Source organism: Thamnophis elegans, chromosome 12 (genome assembly GCF_009769535.1).
Source record: "Thamnophis elegans isolate rThaEle1 chromosome 12, rThaEle1.pri, whole genome shotgun sequence".
NCBI classification, from domain to species: domain Eukaryota; kingdom Metazoa; phylum Chordata; class Lepidosauria; order Squamata; family Colubridae; genus Thamnophis; species Thamnophis elegans.
The window spans coordinates 12,836,934-12,850,986 of record NC_045552.1 but is presented as its reverse complement, the minus strand read 5'-3'; the positions used below and the strand labels follow the sequence as shown (position 1 = coordinate 12,850,986).

General features: G+C 47.4%; 1 protein-coding gene across 1 annotated transcript in view; it reads right to left on the bottom strand.

Moving 5' to 3' along the window:
* FOXO6 (forkhead box O6) overlaps positions 1-12,564 on the bottom strand; it is a 143,668-nt gene extending 131,104 nt beyond the window's left edge. Inside the window, exon 1 of the mRNA XM_032228444.1 lies at positions 12,100-12,564. Within this exon, the coding sequence (XP_032084335.1) occupies positions 12,100-12,564 (465 nt within the window). The remainder of the gene's footprint in view (positions 1-12,099) is intronic.
* Positions 12,565-14,053: the final 1,489 nt, after the last annotated feature.

Here is a 14,053-nt window from a genome sequence, read left to right as displayed (position 1 = left end):
CCTCAGGGACCACTAAATTCATAATTTTAAATCCCACGGATCACTAATATGAATTAGTGGCGGGATGGGGTCCTTCAGGCACTTAGCTTGGCCACCTGTTAGGAGAGAGAAGCGCCTGGGGACAACCCTAGCTTTGCTGTCCATTGCAGCTAAGAATCTCAAATACTGCCAAGAATGAATGTTTGTCTTGTAGCCAGCCTGGGCGCTAGATCGGCCTGCTGCAAACTCTGTCTCTCAAGGAGCTGGGCCAAAGTTGATGAGCCGAGGTGGTGCAGTGGTTAAATGCAGCACTGCAGGCTACTTCAGCTGACTGCAGTTCTGCAGTTCGGCTGTTCAAATCTCACCGGCTCAGGATTGACTCAGCCTTCCATCCTTCCGAGGTGGGTAAAATGAGGACCCGGATTGTTGTGGGGGGCAATATGCTGACTCTGTAAACCTCTTAGAGAGGGCTGAAAGCCCTATGAAGTGGTATATAAGTCTAACTGCTATTGCTTTGCTATAACGTTTTGCGCACCACTCACTGAAGCGCCTGGAGGAGGGAGGGAAGGGCTGGAGCTACTAAACAGGCAGCCAAGCTAAGTGCCTGAAAGACCCCATCCCATCAGCGAGCAGGAGTAATTGCTTCGGCAGGCCATATCCAGCCCAGGGCCCATAGTTTGAGGACCCCTTGTTTAGTGCAATATAAAAAATGCAAAGATGCAAAGATTTTTCTGCGAACCACCAAAATTTTCTTGCGGACCATCAGTGGTCCACGGACCACCAGTTGGTGACCGTTCTTCTAGCCCAATATCTTGCCTCAGGTAAGAAACCCAATACCATTTTGGACAAATGGCTGTCCAATCTCTTCTTAAAAACCCCCAGTGTTGGCGCACTCACAACTTCTGGAGGCAAGCAGTTCCACTGATGAATTCTTCTCTCGCTGTCATAAAATTTCTCCTTAGTTCTAGGTTGCTTCTCTCCTTGAGGAGTTTCTCGCGAGGTTTTGAAGATGAGATTGGACAGCCCAGCCTCCACTCATGGATGATTCCTTTGGTTTTCTTGCAGCCTGCAGAAGGTTGGATTAGCACACTTCCAAGTGTACCATTCTAGGATTCTGGGTGCATTTTGTTGCAAGTCCCACTCCTTCCCTTTATTGCTGATGCAAGAGCTGAGAGTGCTTTTACTGTACGAGGGCTTTTCAGTAGTGGATCTGTGGAAGCTTGCCAGGAATACTGAAAGCACTGAAAGCAGGCGCTCCTCAGGAAGGGATACTATGGTTGCACCCTATGTTACTGATTCTGTGCTGAAGAAGGCATTGGGAAAGTTATGCTCTGAGTCTTAGAAGATAGGGCTGAGTTCCCCCAAATACCACTCACTCATCATGAAATCTCCAGGACCGCAAAGCCTACAAACTTGAAATTTGGCACATATGTTTCTCTTGGCTTCTAGGTGCTCGCTAAAAAAGGATTTTTCAAAATGACTATCAGATCATTAGTATTTCCTATACAGTAATTAGCACGCTCTGATGCTAAGGAGTTCTACTCCCCCTCCCCACCTGAAAAGAACTCTGTTCCAACTGCCGGTTGCCTCACATTCCGTTACTTCAGTTCAAACTGGCAGACATTCCACTCCTTCACTCAGGAGTGGTCTGGGGCTCCTTAAAGTACTAAACGTCGGTACCTCACCAAAATGTCTACACCTTCCACCTAGGGAACTGCTTCTGGACCTAAGGCAGCGGGAGTGATATTCCCTTATGTGCTTCAATTATCGACTACTGCTGAGCCAACAAATTGTGAACCGAATTTCTCCTGCATAACCCAATCATATAGTTTCGTCACGAAGCATGGGTATCCAGCTAGTACTGTATATTTAGCTAGGCTAAAATGCAATTGGGAAGACTATAATTCACCAAGGTGTAGAACCTTGGCCCTTGCTTTTAGGATAACGTGCAAAGCAGCTGCCACCTCAACGGTAATCCAGTGTGCATCCTGGCAATGAGTTTGCTAGGTGGGCAAAGCAGTTTGGGTTCCTTAAGGGTTTTATTGCATTTTGCGAACCTAATCTATGATTCCATGCTGTTTCAACTGTGTAATCCCACTTTTCTGCTAACAATATTAAAGGCTGGGGAAACAACCTCTCATTCAAGCAACACAACTCAAAAACAGTAGTTGCATGGAGTGGGGAGGGGCGGAATCTCCCCACCATCAGTTCATATTTTCCCCTGGACCCCATCTGAGCAATCAGGGCAAGACAAACATTAGGCAATCACGATTCCATCAGAACTCCCATTAAAGGGAGGCAACCAGATTTTGGGTGGGTTGATAATGGGGAGATCAGAGTTATAGTATGTCATCTGAAACGGCTTCTAGTCCGTGTCATCTTAATTGTAATTTATACTTGAGTTATTTTTTTTTCTTTAATATAGCAGGGAAAAAAGAATGGAGAGCAGAGCAAGCTGTTCATTTGCAGCCTGTCTCTGGGGTTTAATAAAGCTCTACTCACTGCTGTAGTATCATTTTTATGCTATCATAAAGCTCGTCCGTTTAGCAGGTTTGTGTTACTTCAGCAGTTAGCACTGCCTGAAAAGCAATTCTGGAAAAAGGTGAAAAGGAAGGAAGGCAGGGAGGGAGGAAGGAAGCAAGGAAGGATGGAAGAATGGAAGGATGGAAGGATGGAAGGATGGAAGGAAGGGAGGGAGGAATTAAGAACACTTAAACAAAACATATAGCAGAAATACAGGAGCAGCATGTAATACATGTTTTGATCAAAGCTCCTTTCTGAAAACCTCTTTCAGAGAAATTCTCCACATAGAGAAAATGATTTTTCTTCAGTTACAACACATTGGAAATGTTTATATACGCAAAATCAGGTCAGGTAAAAATGCATTGGTGCAGAGCATGCTAAGCTAGGCTAGGGTTAAGGTTATTTTTTGGTGGCTTGTGTCAACCTAGCTTCCTTTCATGTTAACCCTGCTCCTTTTTATGGTTTGGGAGAAAACCCAGATATCAGTGTGATTCCTAAATCAGGTTAAGTGTGTTATGGGAAGGTAGCCAATAAAAGAAGAAAAGGAACATATATATTGAGTGGTCCTCCCTCTTCCGTAGTCTAAATTTTAGGGCCACGTTTGCCTGAAAATTCAATTCTGATTTAGGAATGAACCCATTTCCTAGATCACTACAATGCCTCGAATCGTCCCTTGGCCAAAGGGACAGGCAGAGATAGGCAATCTAATGTCACACTGTATTTTTAATTACAAATCCCATAAACACTTGAAATTCACCATGATTCCTAGATCGATGGGAAACTATCAGGAGAATACCAGGTTGCCTCTCCCCAGAGCTAAATTCGCACAGGAGGCTAAACCAGAAGAGAAAAAACAAATCCCTGAAGAGTGAAAACTTAATCAAAGGTGGGTAGTGGATAACCAGTATGCCTTTCACTGAGTTGCTTATTAAGTTGCACAAATGAATCGCATATAAACTGAGTTCCTGGTTCAGGGCCCAGGAAGCCCTCCTCAATCATGTGACAGCCTGTCAATTTCTTCCAAACCATCATGTCTCCGACATCATATCAATTGATAGACACCTTCTCCCCCTTCCCATGCAGAATAATTGAAGAATCACCGCAATGTCTAGAGATTCTCAGCCATCCAGGTCATGGTTGTCCCAAAGGTGCTTTTTCAGGAGGTAACTGGACTTTCTTCAGGGGGGGGGGGTCTCTTTTGAAGACATTTCGCTTCTCATCCAAGAAGCTTCTTCAGTTCTGACAGGACAACCTTCCATTCCCCACTGTCAGAGCTGAAGAAGCTTCTTGGATGAGAAGCCAAACGTCTTCAAAAGAAAAAGAGAAACAAAACAAAAAATTACAATTAAGATGATGTGGACTAGAAGCCGTTTCTAATGACACGCTAACTCTGATTGCCCCATTACAACCCATCTGCCCCCTCTCCCCCAAAAAATCTGGTTGCCTCCATTTAGGGCAGGGGTGTCCAAACTTGGGAACTTTAAGACTTGTGGACTTCAACTCCCAGAGTTCCCTAGCTAGCTTGGCTAGGGAACTCTGGGAGTTGAAGTCCACAAGTCTTAAAGTTCCCAAGTTTGGACAGCCTTGATTTAGGGGGATGGAATCGTGACTGACAATCACCACAAGTGTCTCTCAACCAGCTGCAACACCAGTAGACTACGCTAAGCAATGGACTTGTCCTTCCCCTAACGCTGCTCATTAGAACCTGGACATTGTGTAATTCTGGCCATCATTCTCTCCATCGCCTTGCTCAGGAGCAAGAGAAATGATGGGCAGAGGGAATGAGGAGGCTTCCTTGCAAGCTTCCACTGCGGGCAAGCTCTGCCTAATCAGCCGGGTACTCCCCTGCTCCATGTCCTGGTGCCACTTTGCTAGTTCCAAGACTATATCACCAAAGGGCAGCCTTCCCATGTAGGAATGAGGGCGGGGGGGGGGGAAGGGAGAGGAGGCTTGGCAATTAAGGTTTTGGCACTGTCAGAGCTGCCTCGAGCAGGCTTCCACTAGCTGATAGCTTTATTGTTATATTTTTGGATGTCAAAGCGGCACAAACAGTGCTTTAAAATGCATCCGAGCCGTTGCCTCTTTGACAGAGGGTGTTGGTTTTCCCATTAACAAGTAGAATGCAGGAGCTGGAGCAGAAAACTCCAAAGCGCTTTGGAATTGATAAAATAACAATTCCCTAATTAAACAGAACTGTCAGTCAAGAGGCTTTCTGTGCAGCGTCTGACGACGATGGGGAGATAGCCCCCGTGCCCTCCATAGCCTCCATGCCCTCCACCCCCCCCCGCCCCCACACGTGTGCGGCCTCGCAGTTGCAAAACCCAAAATAGAAAGGTCTACTATGCAAACTCCTGAGTCCTTAACTACAAAACCAGCATCCCACACACAAAGTCACAAAGACCAAAGCAGTTGCGATCTGCATGTCAGCAGGGAAGATATCCACAATCCCTGATTCAGGTTTACACGCTGCCATACAGGTTGCAAGACCCATTGCTTTTAGGACCACTTCCAGGCAATAGCAGGAAGATTATTCTGCAGAAAGGGATACTCTTCCTTCAAACTTTCAAGGTCTGTACATTAAAAATCAATTATCCTATCTCCTGGGGTCTGAGTTCCTCCTGGCTTCGTTGAAGCCCCACCGTTCTGCAGAGGTGATTATTAGGGTTCAATGGGACCTAGCAGGCTTTTTAGTTCAGAAGCTTTTAAAACTGAATGTGGCTCCATTAAAACAAAGGAACAAACAAACAAAAATAGCAAATGTGCAATCTTGATCCAAGCTGTCGTCTTCTTTTCCCTAAAAGGTAAAGGTAAAGATTCCCCTCGCACATGTGCGCTAGTCATTTCCGACTCTAGGGGGCGGTGCTCATCTCCGTTTCAAAGCCGAAGAGCCAGTGCTGTCCGAAGACGTCTCCGTGGTCATGTGGCCAGCATGACTTAAATGCCGAAGGCACACGGAGCACCATTACCTTCCTACCAATAATGTTTCCTATTTTTTTCTACCTGCATTTTTACGGGCTTTCGAACTGTGAGATTGGCAGAAGCTGGGACAGATAACAGGGGCTCACTCCTTTACGCGGTGCTGGGGATTCGAACCACTGAACTGGCGACCTTTCTGATTGACAAGCTTAGAGTCTTAGCCCTAGAAGCCTTTTATTTGAGGCAGCTGGAGTTGAACGGTTCTCCTTCTGTAGGGGACCCATATTCTCTTAAAAGAGTGAAAAAGACAAAATGGGCGACACGCAAATCTAATCATAAATAAATAAAACAAACGTGTAGGCTTTGCTATCTGTTAAAGGCCAGGAGGCGAGGGGAGAAAGAGAGAGAGATAGAGAGACTGGTTGTGCCCACACAACATGCTTAACCGGCAGAGTTACACACCTAATGCCTGCTTGTGCATAACACGCTGAGCTGGGTTAAGTTTTAAACTCGGTAACTTTTGCCTGCCTCTGTCTAGACCCACCCTCTCCCCATCCCACTTAAATAATTCGTTCAAAAGCAGAAGCCTGCTCCCAGAAGGATAATAGATCTACGTTAACAGCACGAGGTGGGAGGGAGGGAGGGCGATGATGCAAGTTAAATGGTGCACAGGAGCTGGAGTTCTCAATTGGCTTTAGGGAAGAGGATGGAGGGGACAACTGGGAGCTTTAAATCTTACCTTGTAATCCCACCTTTCAAAGAAGCGGCTGGTAAGAGGGAGGGGGAGAAGCTGTTCCCATAACACAGGAAAATGCTTTGGAATTCTCAGTGAATCGGGAAGAGGGCTCGATGGCTGACAATTCATTATGGGCCAGAGAAGATTAATTATGTAAGGTAACTACCATAGGAAGAAGCGCCCCTTTATGCCCCCTCCTCATACACACACACACACACACACACACACACACACAGAGGAAACTGTGATGCTTCTGAATTTCAGATATACAGACTGGATTTGCACAACTTGTTAGACTAGGCTACAATAGGGCTTATAGCTTTAGTATGTTAGGGAAACACAGCTATTGTCTTAGCATGTTATTTAAGCAGTCAACAAACCATAATATGGTTTATTTGTTTGGATGTAGCATACAATCTAAATGTATCCATCTTGGTTGGTTTTGACCAGGTTCTGGGTTTAGAAAATTGTACAAGACTCTTGCATAAAATGTCCCAGAATTCAGAGTTATGAACAGGGAGGGGGAAATTGAATTGGAGAAAATAAGTTTGGGGGGGAGGGGGAAGAGAAGGGGGGGAAATGAGGGATGAAAAGAAGAAATTACAGACCAGGCAATACAGTTGAAGGTCTGGATCACAAGCCTGAGAAAATACTTCGGCAATGTACTTTGGTAAAGTGACGTCTCTGTAAAATTGCAGCATTAAAAAGAATTTACTCCAGGGTTAATCACCAATGAGGAAGAGTCAGCAGCTGGGCTTAAATTGTCAGAGACCATCCCAGACAAAATAGACTCGGAAAGAAATTGGCGGCCTGGATTAGGAATACCAAAAATCCAAAATCACAGAATCCTAGTACGGTAATCAACAATGCAGCTTCTACTCCTTTTAGTAACACAACTGAAGGACGGATTCACTGTCCCCAAAAGGATCTTTTCTCTTTCTCAGCAACTGTTCAAAACACAGTGATACCCAAAGTCTTTGACTTGTGACCACAAACAAAATTATCTGAAAGTGTTTAGATAATGTTGTGATAAGATCTACCTTATCGCTTTGTTAGGGGGTTGTAGAGGGTTTTTTTCCCCCCCTCTTCATCACATTTCAAGCCAACTCTTAATTTTCAGGGAGCCAAAAGAGAAAGCTACAGAGTTCCTTTGCCGTGGGACTCTTAAAGCTTGCAACCTCTATTCTCGATGCCTATGAAAATTCTCAGGCATCCATTCAAGGAAAAACGAAGGAAGCCCAGTTGCCTCTTGAAAAAGCAGCTGTGGGATAACCTCTCTTCTCAGTTCCCAGGATGACCAACTACTAAGCATGTGAGATACCAAGTCATATCTGCCCATTTCAACTAGGAGTTATCTGCACAGGTGCCATAATAGCAATAGCAATTAGATTTATATACCGGCTTTGTTGTAATATGGTTGCAGAGCCATGCTGAACCACACAGGAGAAAACAAACTCCTAAAACCCTATAACATCCTGATAGTTCATAACATAACATCCTGAGATGTGCCCTACCAATGACGTCCAGGATTTGACCATATATAGACAGAACTTCCCTGAGTAGTAGATTAGAAATTGTATTTTTACAGGCTGTTTTTAACCACATGCTATTGCTCCTCCTGCCTTTGTCCTATCTCAATAAAAGGGGCTCTCAGACCCCCAATCTGGGTCGCTCCATCCCGAGAAAGGTTGTGTCTTGTCTTTTCTCAACATTGGCCTCATGGGCGAACCACAGGAACGTTACACGGCTTCACAGTGCATTTACAGCCCTCTCTAAGTGGTTTACAGAGTCAGCCTATTGCCCCTAACAATCTGGGTCCTCATAAGATGATCAGTGGCAATTTGTGCACACTCTGGCCAATTTTTAGAGTTTTTTCAACAGCATTTTCTTCCAGCCCCACCTTGAGATGCAGTAAATTGACTCTCCGACTCTTAGCATGAAAAGAGAAGAGTCTAAGATAATGCAAGCAGCTATGAAACAGGCCCTCGCCAATCATTCACCATTTCAAATAGGAGCATTTTCAAAAACCTTCATCTAAAATGTCTTTGATTGGGGCAAAGCCCACTTATTACTGCACCAAATCTTTTTTCTTTAAAAGCGTGAAACAGAACTAGAAAAATAGAATATCTTTTGGATCTTTCTTCCAATGAATTCTTCCCTCGATTTATTTGTTTCATTTATTTTTAAGGCCGTCCATTCACATAAATGACTTTGGGTAGGTAACGAGGATTAAAACCAAAACAAGCACACACACAAATCCACAATGAACAGCAAATGAACAGCAAAAGCAAAATGTGAAATATAAGTCATGCTGAAGGCCCATAACCTAGTTCCAACTAACACAAAAGATGCATAAAACAGGTTCACAGGACATTCTGACCCCATTCCAGAGTTTGTTCCACTGGAATCTAGTCACCTCTGTTACACCATACTTTTTTTTTAAATGTAGGGAATGTACAGGATCATGCAGACAGACAAAACTCCATACAGTTCAGAATTCAAAGTGCAAAAATTTCCTAATATTTCTCATCTGCAATATCAGTTCTTCGTGGGACCCGATTCGTGCCGGTGTTGCAATCCTTTTGAGAAAAGTGGGGGGGGGGAGCAGCTGCTTAACTTCTGAACCTGGTAAGTGCATCAATGCCAAGTCTCACAAGAACACGTACGGGCAGGTCCAGATTGGAAGGCGGAGACACGTTTTTGGCAGGATCCCTTTGATTTACCCCACGAAGAGGAGCAAAAGATTTCAGCTCGGACTAGCACACGTACTGACAAAAGTGTTAAGTGTCCACCTTCTCATTGCCAGAATCCCAGGGAGAAAGATTTCCCCACTATACAAACTTCATTAGAGCTTTTCAAAGCATGGGAACCGGACAACTTGTAGACCTCGAATGCTAAGAGCTCTGGAAGTCTGGATGCTACCTTGAAGCTCTTCCATGTGTCTCTACTCCCCTGTGGGTAGAGAGTACTGCAAGGTAAAAATGCTTACCATCCCCACTGATTCCTACTAACCTGTTACACAGATTACACTGCTGGGTTTGATTCATTGTTTTTTTTATGCTTTGGACGAAAAGAACATTTTGGCTTCATCAAAAAAGAGACGGTCTTGTTTTGTTTCGTGTGGGGCCTCATGGAGCATGCATTCTCAGGGGTGGGAAGAAATTGTGGGTATTAATTGTCAGGGGAGCAAGAACAAGCAATGGCATAGGTCCTTGCTGTGCCACAGACTCCCAAAGCAATAAACATATGTTGTGCTGTAGTCCTATAAAGTTTCACTGGTCAACTTAATATTATATTGCAGTGTTTCTCGACCTTAGCAGTTTGAAGGGGTGTGGACTTCAACTCACAGAATTCATTCTGGAAGTCGAAATCCACACATCTTAAAAAGGCCAAGGTTGGGAAGCATCCCTGTACTGTGTATGAAAAAGGAAGAATCTTGCAGATTTGAACTGGGCAAGCCTTGGTACCCAAGGGTGCAACGATCATAATCCTGCTGATATAGAATAACCAGTTAAAGCACACTTCTAAACAAAACCCAGAGTGGGTTTATTAGCCACTCTTGATCAGAGGAGAGAGAGAGAAAATGAGAATGGGGTAAACGGGCACTAGAAAACATGGTTTTTGATTAGCAGTTGATTGCATAAGACTGATCCAAGCCTATCCCAATTGCATTATCCAAGGGTGCTGGGAAAACAGTTTCTAGGATTCTCAGATTGTCATGTTGGTTGGGAACTTGAGGAATTCCAGTCCCAACAAATTTGGAGGGCACCAGACTGGAAAAGGTTGAACGGGGCTGAATGGAGTAGGAAAATCTGCCAACTATGAAGTGCACATTCTTGTAAGCAGTAGAACTCTTGGTCTAACCTTTATTTCCACATCCAAAGACACAAATAAAAAAACCTGTTCCTTCAGCCATTCCCATGAACTGACATGCAGCAGAAAATATTTGGATCATACCAACGCAGACACTTGATGGAACAGTCATTATGGAATAACTGGAGAGTAAAAAATATTTTTTATTTGTATTTTTAAAAGGGAACCCTCTGCTGCCAATATGGCTCATCTTTTGCTCCCCTTCCAAAGGTATTTCATAAATATCTTTTTCTCACACGAGAGTTACTGCAGTTGCCTTGGTTGAAAAAGTACACTCTTCTCACCAAAACCCACATACACATTTTCCTTGTAAATTGAGGGAATTGCAGCCCAACTCTACACTAAATCACAATAAAAGAGGAATTGATTACTACTGATAGAGTTAAATTGAGAGAGGTGTGTAGCTTAACTCTTCTGGATAAGACCAACAGATAAGAGAGAGATAAAGAAAATACAAGTGACTCTTTTGTCTTCTTTCCCCCTATCATTTATTTTCAGATTTACAAGGGTTCTCCCGGGCCAAGACACATGTGGGGGAAACTCTGTTTCAAGCCCCTCCATCAAGAGTGTACCACAGCAATGGCTTTCCAAATAACCACATTTCTATCCACAACTTGACCTTAGAGAGAAACCAAAGCAAAGAAGGAGAAGGGGAAGGGAGGGAAGGAGGAGGAGGAGGAGGAGGAGGAGGAGGAGGAGGAGGAGGAGGAGGAGGAGGAGGAGGAGGAGGAGGAGGAGGAGGAGGAGGAGGAAGAGGAGGAGGAGGAGGAGGAGGAGGAGAAATAATCCCATTTTGATTCAGGGAAAGAGATGTTGCCCATATACAAAGTTTGCAACAAGCACACGAGGGCTATTTTATTAAATCTCCAGTTTTGGACCTGATGGAATCCATATGGGATTAGTAACATTTGTCTCACTGGCTCAGTGTGGTGGAGAAAACCGAGTAACTTAATAGAAGGAATCACATTTCAAGTTTTCCTTGGTTTAGTGATAGAGGCTCCAAGAATCCAAGCTGCATTCCAGAAGAAAAAAGATCTCCCACCCCCACATCATCTCCCCCCCCCCCCGCTCCTCACCCTATCCACCTACCCACTGCCCAAATTCAAAAGCAAAAAAGCTGAAAAGCAACTTCCCTCCTCCTCCCCCCCCCCGCCACCCCTCAATGTCCTTTCTCCAAGTGGCATTTCAATCAAGCAGAGCAGAAGAAAGCTTCAAAAAGTACTTCTGGCTCCCCTCCCTACCAGACAGACAGGTGCCACTTAACTGCAATCTGAGAGGGAGGGAATCGTTTCTCCCCCCCCTCCCACCTCCTGGCTGCTGGGCACTGAAGAAGCCAAAGGAAATGTGGGAGGTCGGCCAAAAAAACACTGTTCAATAAGTGACCAGGCTACTGATAAATGACCTCTCTCTTTCCCAGTGCAAAGAAGAAAGAAAAAAAAAATTATGTACATTTAAAAGCAATCACTCACACCCTCTTCACTACTGCCAACAATACTTTCTCCTCCTCTGGCTCAGTGAGAGATGCAAAAGTGCTCACCAGTTTGAGTTCGGCAAGGCTTCAAGAGTAACTTGCCTCCCTGGGTCAAAGACAATTTAGAAGGGTCTTGGGAATCTAGTTCTGGACTCGGAGAGAGTTTGGTTTCAGGGGGCGTGGGGAACTCTTGCCACAAAGCCAACGGCCTGGCCCTTTTATGACCAAACATATGCTAGCAAGGATGCTACAGAGTCTCTTAGAAGGATTTCGGAGTTGGCCATCCCTGCCATTACTTGAATACTCCAGACACTTAACTAATGTTGCAAAGCTGTTTCTTTCAAGTCAGGGATGGAAGAAAAGGGGAGAGGACCAGCAGTTTGAACAGCCTTTAATTAACTTCTCTTGGCAGAAAACAAAAACCACTTGGCCAGCCCCTTCTCCTGGCCATCTACACCAAAGAAAGATATGCCCCCCTCTACCCCACGGAGGATGAGAGTAGTAAAACTTCCCCAGCGCCTCTCAAGGAAACTAGGTGTTGGGTAAGCAGGAGTAGGAAGCGGGAGGGGGAGAGGGGGCAAGGGGGGGAACCCCCAGGTACCTTCCATCCAGCCGAGCTGTTGCTGTCGCCTTTATCCTTAAAATAGGGCACGTATCGGACCATCCAGTCGTAGATCTGGGAGAGGGTGAGCCGTTTCTCCGGGGAGCTCTCGATCGCCTTGGTGATGAGATCGGCGTAAGACAGGTTGCCCCAAGCGTTCCGCCGCGAAGTCTTCGCTTTGCGGAGCTGTCCAACGTCCGCGCTCAAGGAAGGCAGCGCGGGGGTCGCTTTGCCACGCTCCGCCGCCACGCCGGCGTTCTCGGCGCCTTCGGGGCCGCCGGCCAAAGGGTGCTTGGGGGCGCCGCCGCCGCCGCCGCCACCACCTCCTCCCGCACCGCCGCTTCCATCGTCTTCTTCGCCCGGGAAGTCGGGGTGAGGCAGCGGCCAGGTGCAAGAGCGAGGCCGACTCTGAGGTTCAAAATCCGGGTCGATGTCAACCTGATGCGCCTGCAGCTTCTCATCCATGGTCCTCCCCCTCCCCCCCCCGCGACCGCCTTTTCCCCCCCACCCCCTTCCCCCCCTCTTTTATTCCGCTTTATATCCCGGGAAAGGGAAGAGACGGTCTTCCTTTGTAAAAAAAAAAAAAAGAAAAAAAGAAAAATTAAAATTAAAAACAAATTCCAGCCAAAGGTTTTCACCTCCCCGCCCAAAAAAAAAAGGAAAAAAAAAGCGTCGACTGGCAGCTCCGGAGCAGACGGCGCGTTAGGAAGCGACGCTCCGCGGCGGCGGTAGCAGCAGCAGCATCGCACCAAAGTGGGTCGGGGAGGGAGAGGGGGAAAAAAAAAGGAGAGAAAGAGCGCAAGGGAGGCGGGATTGGGAGACGTTGCCTCGCCGGCTTCGGGGAGGAAGGTGCGTCGGGGGAGCGGTGGGAAGGGGAGGAGGGAAGCGAGAGCGGCGGGGAGCCCGGAGCCCACAGCGCAAGCCGGGCCGGTTCTCCGGAAGGCTCCGGCAGAAGGACCAAGAACGGCCGGAGGAGGAGGCGGCGGCGGCTTTTCTCCAGCGAGCCCAGCCAGCGCCAGAGAAAGGCGAGGAGGGGAACGCCCGTTCGAGCAACAGATGAAACAGCTGGAGCGCAGGAGAGACGCGGCGGGCTTTCGAGGGTTGCCTGACAGCTTTCCGGGGAGACCCCCCCCACAGGCTCGAGGCCAAGGCAGTTCGCTTGCTTCTTCCAAGAGGAGAGATTGTTTTCCCAGAACGAGGATTTCAAAAGATGCCCAAGAAAAGATATATCTATGTATATATTAATATTCAAACGGCGGTTCGGGCGTAGCAGGAGAATCCGGCGCTAAGGGGTCCGGAGACAGGGATGGAGTCGCGGGGCGAGCGCCACCATGGTCGCGCCGTCCTTTCCTCGACGACGGGGGAGACTCGCACCGGGAGCCGGCAGGCACCGGCTGGACTGGGCAAGCCGATTGGCCAGGCGAGCCAGAGGCGCGCTCTGACGATTAGCACCTGCTGCTGCCGCTGCCGCCGCTGCCGCTGCTGCTGCCAGGCTCGGGGTGGCAGCCAGCCCTGGTCGCCGTCGCTGTCATCTTCCTGGCCAACCCGTCGTCTTCCTCCTCCTCCTTTTGCTTCTCCTCCCGCTGCTGCTGCTGCTGCGCTCGTGCCGCCCCGAGCGGGCGCCGCCTCTCTCTGGGGACCCGACGGGATGGCAACATGCTGAGGAGGAGGAGGAGGAGGAGGAGGAGGAAGAGGCGGCGGCGGCAGCAGAGGAGGGGAAAGCGGCGGAAACGGCGGCGGGAGCGACCGCCACTCCACTCTCACTCTCTCTCTCTTCCCTTTCCCGGCTCCGTTGCCCTCTCGTCACCCGAGAGCCGAGCGGACCGTGCCTGCCACAGGGACAACCAGCGCGCACGGGAAGGGCAGCCAACGAGACCGCCAGGCGACCCGGCCGCACTTCGGGGAGGCGAGGGAAAGGGGAGGGGGGTGGATAGAGGGAAGGGCTGGCCCGGTT